The sequence below is a fragment of the Vulpes lagopus genome, chromosome 19, assembly GCF_018345385.1.
Source record: "Vulpes lagopus strain Blue_001 chromosome 19, ASM1834538v1, whole genome shotgun sequence".
Lineage (NCBI taxonomy): Eukaryota > Metazoa > Chordata > Mammalia > Carnivora > Canidae > Vulpes > Vulpes lagopus.
Genome location: NC_054842.1, coordinates 3,165,612 through 3,188,075, shown reverse-complemented (window position 1 = coordinate 3,188,075; position 22,464 = coordinate 3,165,612). Strand labels below are relative to the sequence as shown.

The window sequence follows — 22,464 nt, the reverse complement described above, 5'->3', positions numbered from 1 at the left end:
TAATCATTAGCATGTTCTTTTATTGTTTTGTTTTCATTTTTGATTTTTTGTCAGCCTGCCTAAAATGACCTTTGTGTATAAACTCCACCTCCAACCCTAGAAATGGCATAATTAAATTGTATTATTCAGTAAGTTGACCTGCTGAATGTTAGCTGGTGAAGGAGATGTCAGTGCTTATTTTTGTGATCTTATTTCCAGCTAACTTGAGAGCTGCCAGGAAGGGGACCAGTAACTTCCAGTCTTTTTACTAACAAAGACCTCATTATCTTTCCACCCCTTCCCACAATTCCATGAGTTGGAAGTGTTTTTTTTAATCAAAGGAACTGCATTTATTAAGTGGTGTTTTCTTTTTCCAGTTTTATTAACCAAGGACCTATAGCTGGGTCTGAAATCAAAACATATGCTTTAGATAGGAGTATCAACATTAAATTTGATTTTTCAGATGGTTAATATTTGTTAACATGTGTACCTTTGAGTAGACAATTCCATTAACATTTTTAAAAATAGAAATAATGTAAAGTCCCTATTCTGTGCTCTTTCTGTCTCTTTCCCCCTGTCCATCCTCTACCGCCAGTTATAGACTTGGTGGATCCCAAGCTGAGTGTATGATCTGTACCTTGGGAGTGTTTAGTTTTGTAAGCAAGTTTTTCCTTTTTTAATGGAAAAAGATATTTTAAAATAATCACAAAAATAAAATTTTATTAAGACAACTACCAACTCCCTCCCTCGTTTGAGGAGAATATGATAGATAATCTGTCCTGATGCCATTGTTAGTCCTGTAATATCAGATGTCTTGTCCTGGGAACCCCGGATCATGAATTGTCATCTTTCGTAGCTGCATTACTGAGAGACCTTTCCTGTTCCTCTCCCCCCACGTCCACTAGTTTTTCTTGTCTGTGTTGGCTTTGTGCCTTCTTGAGCTTACCTGCTGCTTGTCTCTCACAGTGAATTGAGAGCCCTGGAAAGGCAGGTGTGTCCCCATTCATCTCTGGGTCCGCAGTGCTCAGAAACAGTGCCCACCCGGCACAGATGCATGAAGGCAGGACAGTGCAGCCTCCTTAGGATGCTTTCTGTGTGCTGGGCTCTGGCCCGAATACCCAGCATGGACTTGACTTTCATCTCTTTAATGCCCTCAGCAGCATTAAGAGGCAATGCATTACTGTTACTATTCCCATTTAATGATGGGGGACACATTTAAGTACTTGGTTAAAGTCATACCACTTTGATGATTTTTTTTTTCTCTTTCCTTTGGCCTTTAGGGTGGACACGTAAAATCATTCAAATACTAAAAAGTAGAATAAGAAGAGAAATTAAGTCTGGAAAATAAGTAAATGGAATAAGCAGCCCCTTGAATAGTCACGTTGTCTCAGTGAGAGGTCATTTGCCCTTTCTAAAACGGCTCCCTTAGTCACATTGCTGCTCTTCTCTATTCTAGATGCTTCATATAATGTCACATAGCAATGTAAAGTATCAGGCACAGAATCATATTTCTAAATTTCTCAAATTTTAAGCGTTTCTGTGTTTGGAAATTATTTGAACCCTGACTAGAAACAGTATATATATTTATGTTGTTTTTCTCCTTTTACTCTTCTAACCATGCACCACTTCCTAACGAGTGGTGTGTGAGTTTGCTTGGGCAAATGATCCTGAAGAGAACATTTCCAAATAATTGAACTTCCTTGTTGCTGTTTGAGGTTGGGATTTAACAGAAAATGAAAGTTTTCTTTAACCAGATAAGAATTTGAGGTAATTATTAGTTGATGTTTATGTTATCTGTTACACTTTTAGAACATCAGCTTTGTATAATTGCAGCACCAGATATCATCTCCAATTTAGTATAAAGAAAAAACTGAAATAACCAGGCTGATTTATCCAGTTAAACCATGAAATGGTGGAAGAAATAATGTAACCAAATTCATTTTATAAAAATTTTTTTGTAGGATTTGTATGGAAAGATATGAACTGATTGTATCTCAAATACATGTGTATTAATGGTTGGACTTGGTTATAGTAGTAGCTTTAGACATTGTCAATATTTGAACAATGGAAGAGAGAAGACAGTTTTTATTTTAACTACCCTGATTTTTATGTTTATGTGTTTTTATTGCAAGCCACTTAAAATATCTTCCCTTCTTTGAGGATGAGATAGCTAAAAAGAATCAGAATAGCAGAAAATAATATAAATCAATCAAAAATAAAAATGTGTGTTTTCCTTCTATAAAGAACATTAGTGAAAAGATGAGTTTACTTTATAGTGAATTTCTAAAAATATAACTGCTTTGTAAAATGAGGGACACATGTATTAAAGCGAGAATGATTATAATTGTCACTTGTTCATAGTAGTGGCTTGCAAGTTGGGGCAGGTAACCAATAATAGGTTCAGGTTGTTCAAAGAGGGTTTAAGTTAAACAACTATATAGATTTCCGTTGAAATTCCCAACAAGTTACAACTGGTATTTGTGTTATAAATTCTTCTCACTGGATATTTTTTTAAAGATTTTTTATTATTTATTTATTCATTCATTCATTCATTCACTCATTCATGACAGACACACACACACACACACAGAGGCACAGGCACAGAGCAGAGAGAGGCTCCATGCAGGGAGCCCGATGTGGGACTCAGTCCCGGGACTCCAGGATCACACCCTGGGCTGAAGGCAGGCACTAAACCGCTGAGCCACCCAGGGATCCCCACCCACTGGATATTTAAATAGTAGGTGCAGCTAGCCACCATTATTCTGATTGTTTGACTTTGTATGGGGATGGCCATCTGCATTCCAAGATCAAGGTAAAGAAATGTGGGTCAGTGAGTAGAGTGGAGTCCTGAGCCAGCTTGCTGTCCTGGGGCTCTAGGTCACGTAATGTATGCAGCCAACAAGCAATGCTAGGCAGACCTCCTGGAGACACTGAAGAGCCAGGGGTTTGGACTGAATGATCTTTAAGTCCCTTTCATTCTTGCATATGTAGTGTTTAAGTTTAATAGATTTTTCCATCTGCTTCACTAATTTTCATTGAAGCATCCTTAGTAAAATTTATTGTACATACAAAAAAAAAAATCACAGTGTGTATAACTGTTGGGTTTCTGCCCTTCTTGCTCTATTTGTTTAGTTTGGACCAAGGAGAAGATATTTTATTGACAGGTTGTAATTCTGCTGGAAAATAATATGGATCCTACATTATTTGGGTGTTTAAGCTTAAATGGAAACAGCAGCTGAGTATTAACAGATGTGTCAAAGTCCTTGTGGTTTGCATTCTCTTCTTTTTGTGGTCGAAAGCTTCTTGAATTCATCTCTTATTATATTAATGCTTATGTAATTATGCCTATACTTTAGTTTCTGGGATGAATGAATGATTTGTGGTACCCTTCCTAAATGAATTCATCCTTTTTTCATTTGAAAAAGCATCATTGTCCCAACTGATTGGTGAGATTTTTATCTAATGGCAAGAAATAGGGCGTTATTTGATCTTGTAGGAGTTAGTCTCACTCCTAGGAGTTAGGAAGGTTCAGAGTGTCCTCAGATGTCAACTAGTCCAGTCTTACAATCACTACAGGAATGTCTTGTGCAGAATATTAGACAGCCTCGCCTTTGCTGAAATACGAAACCTACTGTCTCTTCCAGTGTTTTATTAAGGAGCTTCTGCTGTTTTTAAACCAAAGTGTACCTCCTCGTTACTTACACCTTCAGACCTAGTTCTGTCCTCTGAAGTGATGTATAACCTGTCCTTTTCTTTGATAGCACAGAAATATTTCTTCTCTGAATTTTAATTTTCTTAACTATAAAATGACTGTGACTTACATTGTCTGGTTATCTCACCAGGACTGAAGTAAAGAACACCTGAGATAATTGTGATGTTAAGCAAAAATCTTTTTCATGTCTCAGAGTATTAATATATTTTAGTTTTTTCTTTGGTAAATAGCAATATGAGAAAGACAGCCAGCCATCTGTTGTCCATTGGTTTGGGAACCTTGATAGGCACTTTCCACGTGATGTTCTTGCCATTAATGAATTGATTTGTCTCTTTGCTGAACATTTATTGACTATTCACTGTGTGGCTGAAGTGAATATAAAAACAGTGAACAAGACAGATACCTTCCCTGCCTTATTGAGACTTAAGTTTTCTTCTTAGATGTTTTTCTTTGAGATATAATTGCTTTTCACTATTCTAATAAAGTAATATTGTTAGTCTCTTTTTGCTCTTAGTGCTTTTGGTTTTCTGACTTACCCAATATTTAACAGTATGTCTTTGATTTGTAGATATATGGAGTCTGGGAGTGATCCTTTTCATGTTGGTGTGTGGGCAGCCACCCTTTCAAGAGGCCAATGACAGTGAAACATTGACAATGATCATGGATTGCAAATATACAGTACCATCCCATGTGTCCAAAGAGTGTAAAGAGTAAGTAAAAACAGAGCAAGAATATGAAAACTTAAGCACTCATAATAAAACCAGAAGTTTTATTTATTTCTTTAAAGATTTTGATTGATTGATTGATTGATTGATTGATAGCATGAGCAAGGGGAGGAGAAGGGGCAAAAGGAAAGGGAGGAAGAGGGAATTTCAAGCAGACCCGGCCCTGTGTGTAGAGCCCTACTTGGGGCTCAGTCTCATGTCCCTGAGATCATGACCTGACCCGAAATCAAGAGTTAGATGCCTAACTGATTGAGCCATGCAGGCACCCCAGAAGTTTTGTTTTATTCCAATAACATCAAAAAAAACTTTGAGGTAACTTCAGCATATAAGCATCTGCTGGGTTTGTTTAATTTTTGAACCGATAATTTTTTGTTAACTGTGTTTTGAGAGGTTAACCCGGAATATGATTTGAAATCTAATATTGGAGTGCAAAATGTATTAGTCTATTTCTTAAATATGCTTGTTTTCAAGAAACCCATTATATTCCTCTTCAGCCTCTAGGAATGGTAGTTAGATGCTTGAAATGAAGATATTACCAAAAAAGCAAGACCACCTGGAATTATTTTAAATTCCAGAGAAAAGTTAAGAGATTTCTTTGCCTGAAATAGACCACCAACACACCATTTTAAAGTTTTACGTAATGTGTTCCTTAATTTTATTCATGCACTGCTCTCCTCAATTGGTTAATGTGACTGTGAGAAGCCAGCAACCAAAAGTACACTTAATTTGATTATTTGGAATTTAAAGGACTTTATAGTTCTATGATATGTATAGTGAGAAGTACAGTAATGGAATAAAAGTACTGTTAGAAGTTCAGTATTTCATTGACATTATGGGTGATATATATATATATATATATTTTTTTTTAAAATGGGTGATCTTTTCTGAGTAAGTTCAGCTGAGATTAAAGGATTTTCTGTAACAAAGATTTGAGTTTTTCTCATCAACTTGTAAGAAGGAAATCTTATGGTTTGAGAAATCTTTTCTCTAAATGGAACCCCATCTTAGGCCCATGTGGTAGATGATTAAGAACCTACCTATTCAAACTCTCTGGATTCAAATACAGGCTTCTCCTGTATGTGAGATGATATGAGATTGTAGATGGGAGAATGGTAGAACCTGTTGTCCAGCATTAGAAATAGAACAGTTGTAATATCTTAGAAGCATTAGAAATAGAACAGTTGTAATATCTTAGAAGCCTTCTCTCTCTTCTAGAGGAATTATTTTTAATAATTGTAGGACTATTCAGTTTTCTACTTTTTCCTATGTCAATTTTGTGAACTTTTTTTAAGGAGCTTGCCCATTTTATCTAAATTTTCAGATGTATTGGCCTCAAGTATTTACGTTCTCTGGTTATATTTGTAAAATATATAGATCAGTGGAGATGTTGCCCTTTATCATTCCAGTATTAACAGTTTTTGCCTTCTCTTGTTTTGGTCTTGATCAGTTCTTGCCTGAGGTTTGTTAATTTTATTAGTCTTTTTCAAGGAACTGCCTTTTATCTTTATTAATTGACTTGTATTTTTTGTTTTATGTTGTGAATTTCATCTATTACTTCCTTCTACCTCCTTCATGGGCAAATTCTCTTTTTTTTTTATGTTGGATACTTAGCTCACAAATTTTCATTTTCTAATGTCATAGTTAAGGTTATAAATTGCCTCCTTGTACCATTTTTTGTGATATCTTACTAGTTTTGATTTATAGCCCTGTTATTATTTAGTTCTGATTATTTTTTAGCTTCAAATGGTTTATTTCACCTCTAAATTTTTAGAGGGGTGTTTTACATTTCCAATTTTTTCTAATTACTTTTTTGTTATTCATTTTTAACTTAATTGCTTTGTGGTCAAGAATATAGTCTATAATAGTACTAGTTTTTTTTTTTTTTTTTTCACATTGTTGAGGCTTGCTTAGTGCCTAGCATGGTGTCAATTTTTGTAAATGATCTTTTTGTTTTGGAAAAGAATGTATATTTTCCAATTGTCAGGGTCAGAGTTCTATATAAATCCTTAAGGTTGCTTGAGCTTGTTAATTATGCTATTTTAAATTACTTACATCTTTTCTAAGTTTTTTTTTTTCTAAGTTTTTTTATTACTTGATTCAAAACTGAGATATTCTTCCACTATGATGATGGATTTATTGTTTTATTCTTAGAGGTCTGTCAGTTTTTGCTTTGAGCATTTTGAGGTAGTGCTGTTAGGTACAAATTGTACTTTACTGGTGAATTGAACTTGTACATTACTATTTATCTCTAATGATACTTTATGCCTTAAAGTCATTCTGTGTTATCTAGTTTTAGTTAGCCACATCAGTCTTATTTTGGTCAGCATTTATGTGCTATATAGTTTTCCATTCATTTACTTTAAACCTTTCATCATCTTGGTTTTAAGTACATCTTTTTAACAGCTGGGAGCTGGAGTTTAATCCTTTCTGAGAATTTTTGTCTTTTCATCAGAGTTTATCCCATTCATATTTATTGTCTTCACCTTTTGACATATTTATGCTCTTTCTATATGCTTTATATTTGTCCTACTTTTTTTTTCTTTATATCTTTATGTCTGTTCCTTTTTTGGGGTTGATGCAAGTTTTTCTTTTTTCACTAGCTTGGGAGTTACAGTCAGTTGTTTTTAGTGATTATCCTGTTTTAATACACATATCTGTATGCTTAATTTAATGAAGTCGATAATTAATCCTTATCTCTTCCTAAACAACACAGAATCCGTAAAACACTTTACCATTTGATGTTTTTTTAACTCCACAAATTATGAATATTATTATTCTATATAGTAAAAAAAAAATTTAGAATTACCCAGATGTTTGGTAAGAACTTGGTATATATCTTTCCATTTGGGATCAAATTCTTTTGCTAAAATTATACCCTTTAGAATTTCTTTGATGAGCATTTGTTGGTGGTCAACTTTCTCAATTTTTCATTGAAAATCTCTTAATGTTACATGTGCCCTTGAAAGACAGTTTGACGGAGTGTGGAATTCTAGGTGGACCGTTGTTTTCTCTCAGGTTATTGAAGACGCATCTCTGATATGTCTTGTTACTTTTGGGAAGTCAGTTGTTTGTGTTATTTTTCTTGCACAGGTGATCTCTCTCTTCTCAGACTGCTCTAAGAGCTTCTATTCATTCTGCTTAGGATGTGTTAGGCTTTTTGGGTCAGGATTTGTGTTTTTTCATGAGTTGGGAATATCCTTAGCCATTATCTTTTCAAATGCAGTTTCTTGCCCATTCCCTTGTATTTTCACTCTGTCCACACCTTGCCTTTTCTCAGTCCACCAATGTAGGGTTACTTCCTTGGTTCTATCTTCCAATTCATTAATTCTCTTTATGTCTAATTTTTAAAAATTGTCCATTGCTTTTTTTTTTTAAGTCTTTTGTATTTCAGGCTTGTCCATGTCTTAAACATATTCAACACAGTTATATATATATGTATATATATATTTTTCAACACAGTTATATTATTCTGTGTCTGAAAATTTCAGTATTTGTAGACTTTGCATTCTGATTTTCCATCATGTTTTTTTAGTTCTTGTTAAAGGTACTTGTTTCCTTTGTATTTTTTGATTGTGAGGTCATATTTCTTGTAATATTATGTAGGGAATTCTTTTAAGTTACATTCCTATGGAAAGGGTTTGCATTTCCTTCTCTATTGTAGTTACTCAGGAGTACCTTCAGCTTAAAACCACCTTAAATTAACCTCTTCTCTATGCGTACCATGCAGATTAATTTGGACCACAGACTTGTGTGAGGACCTGTCGCTAGAAATTCGTAGAAGAGATTTCCCTGCCCCACCTCCACAGCCAGTGTTGAGGCAAGCAGGTTTCCTTCTTGATATCTTAGCAGTATATTTGTTTCTCATTTCTCAGTCACCATTACACTGAAGCTGGGATTCCAGCACTTTACAAGGGCTCTAGTTGTACTTTTTGCCCTCAGTAGGCCCTACACATTGTATTCTATTTTGTGCACTCGGTGTGGCTTTCAAAACCAGAGCAGAAGCAATCAGGTCAAAGGCTAGCTTTGTCATTTGCCTCCTCAAAGTCCTGCTTTGACTACATTTTTATCTGTTGAGGCTGCCTTCCTGCCTGCCTTCCTGCCTTTTATCCTTCCATCCTTAAGTATTTATGTATTTGTTACTATGCCAGCACAATGCATTTAAACAAAATATATGTTTAAAAGCTTGTGGCATTTTGATGGTTTTCATCAGGGTCATTTATTCTTCCTGAAGCAGAAGTTGGTGCATGCACTGTATTCTTTATGTCATTGCTAATCATGATAGCCGGTTCTGGTATGCCACTAAGCCACAGTTAATTCAAGGGCACATGTTGGTATCTAGAGTTAATTCTAGATGCTAGGAATCTGTTTGGCTTATCAGTATATCCAGCAGTTGTGATTTTCTGTTTATGAATCTGATGGTACTAAATTTTCTTTATTCCCATCTGCCTTGCCACCGTCACCACCACTAGTGAACCTAATGAAATTGATGGTATAAGTGTAGGAAACAATTCTGATTAATAAAATAATCCACTGTTACTAACCCCTGCCAACAGTTTGCTCTAACGGTGGACTTGCCTTCCTTTCCAGCCTGATCACACGGATGCTACAGAGAGATCCCAAAAGAAGGGCCTCCTTAGAAGAGATTGAAAATCATCCATGGCTTCAGGGAGTGGACCCTTCACCGGCCACAAAGTATAACATCCCCCTTGTGTCATACAAAAACCTCTCGGAGGAAGAACACAACAGCATCATTCAGCGCATGGTGCTGGGGGACATAGCGGACCGAGACGCCATTGTAGAGTATGTCAGCACTTATCAGCATGGGGCCATGGGTTTAGGGTTCTTGGAATGATCTCTCCTTTTAACTTGTTAGGGCCTGTGGACACTGTAATGGGGAGCGTTCTCAATTGGCAGGGCTATGTCATTTGTTTCTAGAGTGCCTGGCCCAGTGCCTGTCTTATAGTTTCAGACTTCATTGTTTGGTTGTTTTTATTTTCATATTAGTGAGTAGGTTCTACCATTGCTGGGTGGCGTCAGTGAATGCTGTGGCCGCTGTCCCTTCCTCTAGGGGTGGATCGGAATAGCTTCTTTTGTATCTTAGTACATTTATTTTTCATAGCGGCATCTTCTCCATTGTCATGTCTCTCTTTGCTTCCCACAGCAATCTGGAAACGTGGGAAGGAGCACAGTCCTCTAAATCAGAGGGCGACATATGGGGCCTGTTACACATTGTTGTAAGGAAAATTTTAGTGGGCCACAGTCATGCCTCCATGTCTTGGATATTGTCTTTGGCCACATTGTGCTGCAATATCAGGGTAGCTATAAGACCACATGACCCACAAAGCCTAGAATGTTAACTTTCTGGCCCTTCAGAGCCCTTGGTGCAGCAGTCTGTAACCCACCAGATACAGAGTTGTTAAATAAGTCATTTAAAACAGTATAAAGATTCTGTTGCTTTGTTTTAATAATGATTTATTTCTGTCTTAATAATGATTTATTTATTTATTTAATTTAATAATGATTTTTCCTGTCTAGAGAATTACAAAGTATTTCCACAAATGAAAAGTCAAAAGTTACTTACCCTATTGAATGAAATAGTCGGGTATGATGGAAAGAGGATCTACTCGGGGAGGGGGAAAAAAACCCCAAAAACTCAGATTCAGAATTCTGATTGAAGTACAAATTTCTACAGATTTCCAGCTGCATTATGAATTTTCATACTTAATGACCTAAATGAACAGGAAGAGCAGGACACTTGCTGTTCCTGCCAAGGGCACTCACTTTAGGAATGTGTAGAAAGTGATTTTTCATTTTGAGTGTATAGCAGGCTATTTGTATCTCCCTGAATTGGCTCAGTGTTCTTAGCTTAAATAAATATATGCAGTGGTACCATTTTAGAACTATTTGATTCATGTAAATTCAATGATGAATCCGCAGGGAGGGATAGTCTCATTGGTTCCGGCAACCCGCTTTGCCTGTCCACCATGGACAGGTGCACAGGGAGCAGGGGCTGGGAGGCCCGAGCTTACTCTGCCCCTAGCTGCTCTCAGGTCTTGTCTGTGGCTTGTGTCTGTGACCAGCTCCTCCTTCTAGGCGTAATTCCTCTACCCAAAGACACATGTTTCTTAGTCCCCTTAAAATAAGCCATTGACCTTATCCGGTATTCCACTTAGGAAAGCATCTAAGAAGTCATTCTGAGTCCCGAATTTCATCTTGGGCTCTGACTTCAGAGTCTTGCATCTCAGTCTGCCCTGCCCCCATGAGCTGTGACCCCTTGTTCCTTTTGTGAAAAGCGATCCTTGTATTGCTGCTTTCCTGAGTGTTGCTTGTGTATTTTCACGAACCATGGAAGGTTTTTGCAAAGTGCAGTTCTGTATTTCTGGGCCCTTCGGCAGTTGGCAGGCTGGGCCAGCCGCAGGAGAGGAGGCGGCCGGGTGCCCTGTGGGCGGGATGCTGTCAGCTTCTGGCCTGCGGGGTGCCTGCTCAGACTAGGCACCCTGAGCACTCTTTAGAAATGGATGAATGGATACATTGATTTTATTCAGAGAAGAGGCTAATGACAGGCTCTCAGTTACATTAATAATTCATTAAATGCAGAAAGTGTAAAAATAAAAACTTACCCTTGTTTTTCTGATTGATACTAGTATTTCAGTGCATATTCATGCAGCTCATTTCATACTTCTGATGGAAGCCAGTAAGCCAGTTTAATGGAAATGAACACTTTGACACATATTAGAGTTTATATAATGTATACATTCTTGGAAAGCTTCATCACCTTTTTTTATGCATTGAAAACTGACATCCAGCTCAGCTGCCATCAGCATTTGGATTTTTCTTACCAACTGAATGTTTCTATGTAGTTTCTTAGAATTTCAAGAGCAGTCTAACTACTAGGTTTCTCTTTTTCTTCTTGTTTTTTCATCATTTTAAAGATTCCAGGTTATTGAATTTCATTTGCTTGTACTTCAAACAACAAAAAAAAATTGAGTTCTGCTTGTGAAAAAGCAAATGTGCTAATGTGGCTTTTATTTATTCTCCCTTATTTTCCTCAGAGCCCTGGAAACCAATAGGTATAACCACATCACGGCCACTTACTTCTTGCTTGCTGAAAGGATCCTGAGGGAAAAGCAAGAGAAAGAAATACAAACCAGATCTGCAAGTCCTAGCAATATCAAGGCCCAGTTTAGGTGAGAACAAAATCTTCACTGATTTTAGTAAGTTAATGTTTTGAAATAGAGAACCCCTATGCTTCCTAACTCTTTGGGGCACGAGTATAAACCATGGTGACAGCCTCACTGGCGGGGCCATGCCTGGGCTCTCCATGTGTGGGAGTCTTGTTCCCCCATCATCAAGGCCACCTTCCCTCCTGGGGCTGCAGCAGAGGAGCTGTGGCTGTTGGCCTGCTCAGGAGAACACGTTTGGAGAAGCAGCCTCAAGCAGAGTATCTGTCAACTACGTTCATTAAACTGTTCCAGATCTGATATGTATTAATGTGTTATTTTCTTTTCACTTTGTTTTCATTCCAGCAACAAAGCCAAGTTTTCCCTCCATTATTTCAAATAATTTTTAAGAACACTTAGGGTGTTTCTGTGCTGTGATGTTATCTCAGGATTTCAGTGATTTGACATATCAGCTAGTTGATTTATTGGCTGCTTGACCTTCGGAGGTCACGTCACCTCTTTTTGATTCAGCTTCCTGGTCTGTGAAATGAGAGTAATGCCACAATCTGCCTCCTGAGCTGCGCTCCACGTGTTTGTGGTCACTGTTAGGAGTATTTCACCACCACTGGTGTCTTTGGTAAAGTTGTGACTGTGCTCTCCCCTGGTTTTTCCCCTCTCCCCCCTTCGCCCCTCCCCCCTCCCGCATTGCTTTTTCTTCTGCTGTATTAGCTTTCCATTTAAAATCAAGGCTAGGGAGGTCACATTTTTACATGACCACTATGAAAGCTATGTAGAATTTATCTTTCCCTCTCCAGATAGAATAATCCATGGAAGTGTAGTGATTGAAAAACAGAAGGTTGCTCCCAGTTCTGAATAATTCTCTACTCATACATCCATATACAAATATGTGTGTGTGAATATGTAATAATAATTATTTACAATAGGCAGAAAGCCATTGGATTTAAATTACTTGCAGTCAGCTTGCTATGTGTATGTTGTTACTTGGGATGCAGCAACAGAGACGAGAGAAGAAAACATTTCTGGGTGACCAAAGAATAAAGATTTAGAAGTTTAGAACTGGACTCAGTACCTTCGTTTATATCTTGGATGGAGGCTTCTGTAATGAAACGTAGGCACACTGTGCTATCTGTGTGGAAAGGACTGGGTCCCAGGAAGCCAAGGACTCGGGCAGGAGACAGTCCAGGACAGTGACTTTGAGTGGTGAAGTCATCCTGGTCCTGACCTGAACTCCCTGATGGAAAAGAGCAGGTTAACCACGCGTCGGGCCACCGCGTCTGGGGTCACCCCAGCCTTACAGAACGGACTCTTTGGATTTGAGCCGTTTTCAGCGACACAGGAAAGTTGATCACATATGTGAATGAGTTAAGTTGCTTTTACCTTATTCTTAAAGTCACAAAGCCAGCAGAGGCTCTAAAGAAATATCAGAGCCTTCCCTCAAGTTTTCCTTTCATCCTCTTGGGGATGCTGGAGTGGAGGGGCTGTGTGGGCCTCGCCTCCTCCCCAGCCCAAGGAAGGTCATGCTTCTACTTCCTTGCCTTATTTTTACTGTCACTGTGACTTTATGGTTAAAACCCCAGACCTGACTTGGTTCTGTCGCTGGACATGCCTTCAGGTCAGAGTGGCCTGGGGCTCCGGACCCTAGACTGAGTCAGGAGACAGGTATTTGAACAGGCATAGCTGTTCTGGAGGTTGGGGCAGGCAGGGTGAGCCAGGGAGCCCCAAGTTGCACAGAGAGTGCCTCCTTCGGGTCCTGCCAGTGTGGGCTGGAAGTGTGGTGTGGTCTGAGTGTTAGAAGAGGCCTCTGGAGGTCCTCCAAGGAGTAGACCCCAGCAAGGGAGGGCTCAGTGCCAGCATCCTCTCAGAGCTCAGGAAGTGAGGAGGAGCACGGAGACCAGACCGCAGCAGCCACTCAGAAGCTCCGGCGGGGCAGGGGGTGGTGCTGAGGGGTGGGTAGAGTAGCCTTGGAACCCCAGGCTACGTGTTGTCCGCAAGCCTGCGCCACCTTGGGCAGGTTTCTTACCCTGTCTGCATTCTTACTTGTTCATCTGTGAAGGGGATAATAATGGCCCCCACTTGTGGAGGGGTGGGGGGATGAAGCACGTCCATCCCTGTCGGGTTCCCGTGGTGGTGCTGGCTCCGGTAGGCCCTCAGGCCTTGTGAACTGTACTGTCCATGTGACTCATTTCTAATTCTTGTTTAGCAGTCTCTCCTCTCTTTTGTTAACATAAGCCAGAGTTTGCTCACAGTATTCTGGCAATAAAGATGACTTACTTAGTTTAGCACAGCATTGAGCTCAGATGTGTGCTCAGTTAATGTGAACTATTGAACGATTTGATGTACTTCAGACCTGTTGGTTCAGAAGTGGCCAGTGGTGGAACTACCCCAGTGGCAGCACCCACCCATCCTGTTTTGGGGAGTGGGTTCTGAGAACTCTTTTGGCTTTCTTTTCAAGTGGGGTGGGAGGCGAGGAGAGAAGATCCTCTGCCACGTGTGGATCCCTCATCCTGGATGGCACCAGCTGCCACTCTGCTTGGTGGGACACGGTCGGCAGGTGGCCTCCCAGCCCAGGGCTCCAGGGTGTTTGTGTGCGTGAGGGTCAGGGTGTGCAGTTCCCCAGAGCTGCAGGCCTGGCCAGGGTTTTGAGCATTTGCATTGGTGGGGGAAAGAGGACTAGTCCAAAGGCACTTAGTGACCTCAAAGATGTTATCCAACACTCGGTTGTTATAAACTACCAAAGCAATGATAAGCACAAATGGACCCCACTCCAATGACAAAGAGGAAATGGCTCTGAGTTGGGGGAAGATGTCTGTCGTAAATTCCTATGAGTTTTTTTTAAAGCTGTAGATTTAATTGAGTTTTATTTCTAGGATAAGATAATTGGAGTGAAACGAAAGTGTTGTAGTGTGGAAGTTACTGTTTTAAAGATCTCTGGCATCTGCTATTCCCCGGACAGAGCACAGTTGAGAATTCCAAAACAGGCTGGAGACCTGTTTCAAAAGTTTTTTTTCTTTGGCTGCCAGACAGTGTTCTTGTTACTTGGGTGACTCTAGATTGGGGAATAAAATCAAAGTTTAAATAATTGTGGATTTACTACTTACTATACTACTTGTGTGGACATTTAAAAATACATGTATTTATATTTAGTGTTGTGTGTTTTATAATTGGTGAAGGAGAGATGTATGTGTGCCAGCGTCCATGGACTTTTCTTTGCAGTATTCTCGTGTTTAATCCACTGAATTATTTCCATTTATTTTTATAAACACCAAACTTTTATACCATCCTGTCATACTTGGAAGACTGGGAATTTCAGGTGAATTGTATTTGATTCTTTCAGGTGAATTTTATTAGCAAACCATTGCCCTTCAAAGGTGGTGATCTAAGATCCAAAGGAATGAAACATGTGGTGTTTGGTGTTTTTGCTTTGGTGATCTCCCTTGTGCTTTTTTAAACTGCTTTTCTTGTGGTGTGAGACTAGTATGGGAAAGATGGAGTAGCTCTTGGCCTCCTTTTCCTGGTGGCTCTGATGAAGTTCTCCTTTGGCTGGTAAGCCACAGACCGAGCCGTGTTTCAGAAGCACATTTGCCCTGCTGGTGTCCTTCATAGGATGGTGAATGGGTTTGCAAGGCTGTGGTTTCTCTCTTTTCTTTTCTTTTTTTATGTATTTCTTTTTTTAGTCCATGGATTTTGCCCCAGTAAGTTTTATATGATATAGTTTGAGTAAAGTCTGCATATTACGTGGTTTTCTTTTTCCAATCTGTTACACAGGCAGTCGTGGCCAACCAAAATTGATGTTCCCCAGGACCTTGAGGATGATCTCACAGCCACTCCTCTGTCCCATGCGACTGTCCCTCAGTCTCCTGCACGGGCCGCTGACAATGTCCTCAATGGCCACCGGAGCAAAGGCCTGTGTGACGCAGCTAAGAAGGATGAGCTCCCGGAGCTGGCTGGCCCGGCACTGTCTACGGTGTCACCTGCGAGCCTGAAACCCACGGCCAGTGGGCGCAAGTGCCTATTCCGGGTGGAGGAGGATGAAGAGGAAGATGAAGAGGACAAGAAGCCCATGTCCCTCTCTACCCAAGTGGTCCTGCGCCGGAAGCCCTCGGTGACCAACCGGCTGACGTCGAGGAAGAGCGCTCCAGTCCTCAACCAGATCTTCGAGGAGGGGGAGTCCGACGACGAGTTCGACATGGATGAGAACCTGCCTCCCAAGCTGAGTCGGCTCAAGATGAACATCGCCTCCCCGGGCACTGTGCACAAGCGCTATCACCGCAGGAAAAGCCAGGGCCGCGGCTCCAGCTGCAGCAGCTCGGAGACTAGCGACGACGACTCGGAGAGCCGGCGGCGGCTGGACAAGGACAGTGGCTTCACTTACTCGTGGCACCGGCGGGATAGCAGCGAGGGCCCCCCGGGCAGCGAGGGTGATGGCGGCGGCCAGGGCAAGCCGAGCGCGGGCGGCGGCAGTGCGGACCAGGCCAGCCCGGGCGAGAAGAGTGCGGGCGGGGGCAGCCCCGCGGGCGGCTCGGGTGGCAAGCCCACCGGCACGTCGGGCAGCACCCGCCGCTGTGCTGGCCCCGGGCCTGGGGAGCTGGTGCAGAGCCTCAAGCTCATGAGCCTCTGTCTGGGCTCCCAGCTGCACGGCGGCGCCAAGTACATTATCGATCCGCAGGGTGGCCTGTCCTTCTCCAGCGTCAAGGTCCAGGAGAAGTCCATGTGGAAGATGTGCATCAGCTCCACGGGGAGCACAGGCCAGGCCCCCGGAGTGGGTGGCATCAAGTTCTTCTCTGACCACGTGGCGGACAGCTCCACCGAGTTAGAACGGATAAAGAGCAAGAACCTGAAAAATAACGTGCTACAGCTACCTCTGTGCGAAAAGACCATCTCTGTGAACATCCAGCGGAACCCTAAGGACGGGCTGCTGTGCGCCTCCAGCCAGGCCAGCTGCTGCCATGTCATCTGACCTCGGCCCCCACTGGCCACTGGCGCGCTTCCTGCTCTGAGTGGTGAAGACCGGCTCACTTCACTGCTCTCTTTTGGTTTTACTCTTTTAAAGTGGGCGTTAGGAGCAGTTATTTATTACCTTTTCGTTGGTCCGCCTGACGATGTGACAATGCATGGTCTTTGTGCATGCTGCTAGATACTACTTTTCTTTTCCAGCCGAAAAGTCTATTGTGTAATTTTTACATTTATAATTTTAATGTGGATGATCAGGATTAAATTAAAATGTATATTTGGAACCTAATATAAATGGAGCACTTAGAAGTGTGTGATGTTCTGCACTTAACATAGAGAAAAAAATGCTTTTGTTTCCTTGTGAAAACTCTAAATTCCTATCCTGACCTTCTGTGATAACAGAAACTCCGTGCTCGGAGGCACACTCCGTGGTGTCTGAGACAGAACCAAAGCAATAACGTGATGCCAACAGGCCTGGTGCCTGTGAGCGTGTGCGTGCCCCACCCTCCGAGGCCTGTGCGGAGCCAGTACAGCGAGCGTCTGCACTGAGAACCTTAAAACCACGATTTCAACATACCCACACCTGTTTGTCTTAAGCTATAGTGTGAAAACAAGTTTGGGCTCTTAAAATTTAACTGAAAAAGATTTTCTTGTTTTGTACTAGGTGAGATAAAGTACTTAGATTTATAAGGCAGCTTCCCCTGTAGTGGTAAATTACAAGCAGACAATCTTACTTTGTAATGTGATGAAGTGAACTGATGGTGTCTTAACTCTACTTACAGAGTGTATAGTCTGTCTGACAGAAAAGATGCTCAGTGTCCATTCTTTCCTAAAGGGCACACCCTAGGGTTTCCTTTAAAACCATGGAGATAGAGGAAGCTGTACGGCCTGATACGGGAGCAGAGGTGCACACAGAGGTTGGCAAAGTCAAAACCCTATGAAGTAAAAAAAAAAAAAAAAAATACCTGGGATTTTTTAGGAGTTTGGTAATTAGATCGACTCTTGTTTTTTCCCATTCTTCTATATCCTTTAGCTCAATAAGCTATGAAAATTGGCTGATTAAACACACAAAAGAGTAAAATTCACACAGCAAACAAAATGCACAAAGCCTGCTTTTTTGTTTTGTTTTGTTTTGTTTTCTGGAAGTGTTTTTCACTTTGCCGTCCTGCCAAAATAATAAAGAACTCTTGCTTTAAACTGTTCCTGTACAAAGACTACTTTTGACCAGATAATCATCTTTCATGGCATTTTATCTTGTAAGACGCAGTATATTGGCAGATTGCTAATTTTAGAAGGGGCCAGATGCTACTTGTTCATGCTGTGCCCTGGGGGTCTTCAAAGCAGTGCTTTTCCACACTGGTGATAGGATGTGGCTGGGCTGGGGTTAGGGGAGGGGAGCTTTCCCACACTCATGTCTCTGAGTGGGCAGAGCACCAAAGGACTGCATTCCATTGGTCGTGGTTTCTCCAAGTACACACTGACTCTGCTCCTTAGGGTTCATACATTTTACTCTGAACTCTGAATTTCACAATATACTTACTAAACTAAGATGATACTTAAAATACTTATTTTACTTTCTAGACCTAGGCTAGATATGTTTTAAGCTACAGCTCTCGTTCATTGTGACATTTGATTGAAAGCTACCAGAAAAGATGTGTGGGTGAAGCCATAGAACATATTTGCTTGAAATTCTTGAGCAGGGATCTTATAAAGGGCCAGAAATAAGATGTGTGGTTCACATAGATAGTGAGCGTAACATCTGTATTAAACGTAGGAGAGAAGTTTATAAAGGGCATTGGCAATAAACTCTTTGTTGCAGCTGTTTTCCAAGTAATGTAAATACTTCTTCCTGTGATAATGTATAGCCTTGGAATGGCACCTTTTAACTAACCCATACGTGTTTGTTTTCCAATGGTTTTTTATATTCAGATGTATATATGGTGCTCACTCTAGGATCAGCAGTGTTGACCGTCTATGCTGCATAGCTGTATTATAGCCTTATTAGTTGTGTGTGGTTGGTTGGCCCTCTGGGTATACAGATGTTAGTCTGAGTGGCGTCTTACTCATTTGTTCATAAGTGAATGATTGTGCATGTGTTGTATGTCATAGTATGTCGTCACATAAAAGGGAGGGAGCAAATAACCATTACATTAAGATAATATTGGACCAAACTATTTACTAGCTCTAAAGTTTCTTGTACCCCTTAACCTGTCTTCAGAAGTTGCATAGAGTTATAGTAGTGTGTAAATTCAATATTGTGGAAAAACAATTAGTCTTGTATTTTTCTGTACGTGTGTGTACATATATTATATATATATACACATATATATATACATATATATATATATAAAATTATGTACTTCTGGCAATTCTATCTGTATTTAAAGATGTGACAATCTTGACACCGATTTTAAGAATAGCTGTGAGACTGAATCAGAATAAAGATATCCCTACCAAGTAAGAATTGATGTGTTAAGAGGGTACAGAATTATCAGCTGATTGGTCGATTGCTTCCACTGCTGGTTGATTTCCTCATTGTGTAAACATTGACAGGTATGTGACAGATGGGAAAAAAATCCAAATAATAAAGTGGCATATTGGTGTTCAGCAATATAAACTGTGTCCCATGTTTCTCTTTCTTCTCCTGAATGCAGCTTTCTCAACAGACTCAGCCTGGGTGACACGCAACTCTGCACATGCTGTGTACCTGCACTGCCAGATGCAACTGAAAAAATAGAATTGTGACTGTCCTTGGTTTAAACTCATGACCACAAAAATGAATGAATAAATAAACTCATGACCACAAGTGGCTCCAGGACTGCCTGCTAATTATGCTTTATTTCCCAATTCATGGCTTCCCTCACTTGGCTGGTCATCATGCTCTCAAATAATGGAATGAAGTGAAGCCATTGAAACTGCTGCAGGCTCCCACTTCCTCCTCCCACCTTCATCTGAACCCGCATGCCCTGCCCTTGCTCCTGGTTGTGTGATTCCGAGGTCAGTTCCTTTACTCACACCTTGAGGCTTTATGGCTGTGAGTGAGGCAGCCATGAGGACTGCTCATTCCCTGCTTTCTCTTGCACCATCCATCTTTGCTTCACTGCTAGATCATTCCTAATGGCAAACAAAACAAGACTTGATTCCCCTACCTTAAAGAGATGTCTTTGTTCTCTCTCCTCTTGGTTCTTTGAACCCTTCCAGTCAGGCGCTTGCTGCTGCCACCTCCCCCCACCCCTGGCCCTTAACGCTTTGCTCAAGGTTATTCTTTCCAGCACTCCATGCGCTAAAAAAATGGTGAGTTTTAAAAAACAGCTTTAGAGATATAATCCACATGGCACGCAACTTGCCAGTTGTACAATTCCATGCTTTTCGTGTATTCTCAGAGTTGTGCAACCATTCCATAAACCCCAAAGGGAATCTGTACCTGTTTGTACTTCCTCCCTTCCTGTCAGTTACCCACTGGGGCCTTAACCCTGGTGACTGCTGACCCTGGCAGTCAGCTTCTAACTCTTGGTAAGTTGGTCACCCCTTCCTCATAAATCTCTCATTTTGGGCTCCACTTGCGCCTCACTGCTCTTCATCCCACTGGCTCGTCTCTCAACTTCTGTGTTTGGAGTACCCCAAGGTTCCTTTCTGGATCTTTCTCTGCACTCAGTCTCTTGGTTATCCCATTCAATCTAACATTTGTGTGCTGATAGAACCCCAAAGTATATGTAGCCCACCTACCACAAGCCAGATTCTAGCACGCTGTTTGACTTCTCTCCATGTTTGTGTCTAATAAGCACCTTTTTCACATGCCCCAAACTTAGAACCTCCCCCTTAAATCCTTCCCTTCCTAATGCTTCACATCTCATAAATGGTGGCTCTAAACCTTTTACACAAGTCAAGAATCTGGGAATCCTCCTTCCCTCTGTAATCCCAATATCCAATCCATTAGCAAATCTTAGGCACCATTCAGAAATGGATCCCTTCTTACTGCCTTCACTGCTAACACTTTAGTCCGTGGTACCATCATCACAACTGGACAACTGTAAATGCCTCCTGGAGGGTGCTGCTGCTTTTGCCCTTGCCATTTCTTTTGACTTTCTCTTCAGCAGTGTGAGTGAGACTTTTAAAAGCTAAACCAATAAAAGCTCAGTAAAAAGGTATTTAATTTCCAAATTATTTGGGGGACTTTCCACAGAAGTCTGTTACTAATTTCTACTGCAGTTCTGTTTTGGCCAGAAACTGTACCTTGTATAACTGAAATCGTTTAAATTTTACCAAAACTCTTCCTATGGCTCAGCTAATGGCCTTTCTTGATGAATGTTTTTGTGAGTGCTGGGAAAGTGCGGTTGTTGGTAAAGTGTTCTACACATGTCAGTCCAAGTTGCTTAGTAATGTTAGTCAAGTCTTCTGTATCCTCACTGAGTTTGTCTCAGTGAGAGAGGAGTATTGAGATCTAGAACTGTGGATTGGCTATTTCTCCTTTTAGTCCTATCAGCTTTACTTCATGAAATTTGAAGCTTTGTTGTTAGGTACACATTTAAGATTGCTAAATTCTCCTGATGAACTGATCTTTTTTATCATTATGAAATATTCTTGGTCTCTGGTAAACTTTTGTCATGAAATCTACTTTGATATAGCCACTCTACCTTTCTTTGATTTGTGGGACTATTTTCTTTTTTCCATCTTTTTTAATTTTTAACCTATGTCTTTATATTTAAGGGACAGTTGTTTTGTTTTTGGGTTTTTCATTTCTTTTTTATAGACAGCATATAGTAGGGTTTTGCTTTTTATCCAATCTGCAAATTTTTGCCTTTTATTTGGAGTATTTTAGATCAAGTATGTTTAGTGTAATTATCAACATGGTTGAATTTAATTCTACCATCTTTCTGGTTTTCCATTTGTCTCATCTGTTTCTTATTTCTTTTTCCTTCTTTACTATGTTCTTTTTGTTTGTGCACTTTTTATTGGCTTATTGTGCCTCTTTTTTAGTGGTTGCTATAGGGATGGATATAGATATAGATATCAATGGGTGGATACATGTGTATATATATACGCACAGCATATTATACATATGTGTATGTATGTATAAAACTGCAATCTACCTAATGTAGAAGTAAGAACCTGACAAATGTGCACTTCTTTACTCCTCCTGTTCTTTGTGCTATTGTTGGCAGATATCCTATTTTTACATATGCACAAATATTTTTATTTTAAATTGTTTTCTTTTTAAGAGATGAAACATAAGGGGAAAGAGTGTCTTCTTTTACCTACATCTTTATTCTTTCCAGCACTCTTCATTTCTTTGTGTAGATCCACATTTTGGTATTTTCCTTCTGTCTTTAGAACTTTAAATTTTCATACGTGCAGGTCTGCTGACAATATATTCTGTCAGCTTTTGCTTGTCTAAACAAGTATTTTTACTTAATTCATGAAGGATATTTTCATTGAGTATAGGTTGATTTTTATTGCAATGCTCGACACATTTTACACTGTTGAGTGCTAGGTTGTTTTATCCATGTAAAAAGTGTTGGTTTTCATTTTGGCATACAGTTACTTGGAATCAGGTAGATCCGTTGGGGTCTTGCTTTTAAAGCGTGTTAGGACAGATCCAGAGCTGCCTCTAGGGCTAGTCTGCCCCACCCCTGAGACAATACCTCCTAAGCACACCACTGAAGGACACATCACTCCACTGAAGGACATGTCAGGCCTTAGGTCGCCCCTTTGCCTTTCTGTCCCCCACTGCTGTCCACTGTGATGAGAAGGAGGACTGGGACCCAAGCACATGGTAGACTGCCAGCACACTGTTTCTGAGGACCCCTGTCTTAGCAGACACCCCACTCCACGTTGGGTGTTACAGGTTGAGAAGTCAGGAGAATAAAACGGAATCCTTGTCCTTGTGAATTCACAATGCCCTTGAGTAAGAAATGAG

At 40.5% G+C, this 22,464-nt stretch overlaps 1 protein-coding gene across 5 annotated transcripts in view; it reads left to right on the top strand.

Moving 5' to 3' along the window:
• SNRK (SNF related kinase) overlaps positions 1-19,160 on the top strand; it is a 58,172-nt gene extending 39,012 nt beyond the window's left edge. For 4 of the 5 annotated variants that reach the window (XM_041734362.1, XM_041734363.1, XM_041734361.1 and 1 more), the window contains 4 exons: positions 4,260-4,401; positions 9,004-9,216; positions 11,469-11,603; positions 15,363-19,160. In XM_041734362.1, the coding sequence (XP_041590296.1) occupies positions 4,260-4,401; positions 9,004-9,216; positions 11,469-11,603; positions 15,363-16,554 (1,682 nt within the window). In that variant the 3' untranslated portion in view covers positions 16,555-19,160. The remainder of the gene's footprint in view (positions 1-4,259; positions 4,402-9,003; positions 9,217-11,468; positions 11,604-15,362) is intronic. The other variant, XM_041734364.1, reaches the window with a different exon arrangement.
• The last annotated feature ends 3,304 nt before the right edge of the window (positions 19,161-22,464 follow it).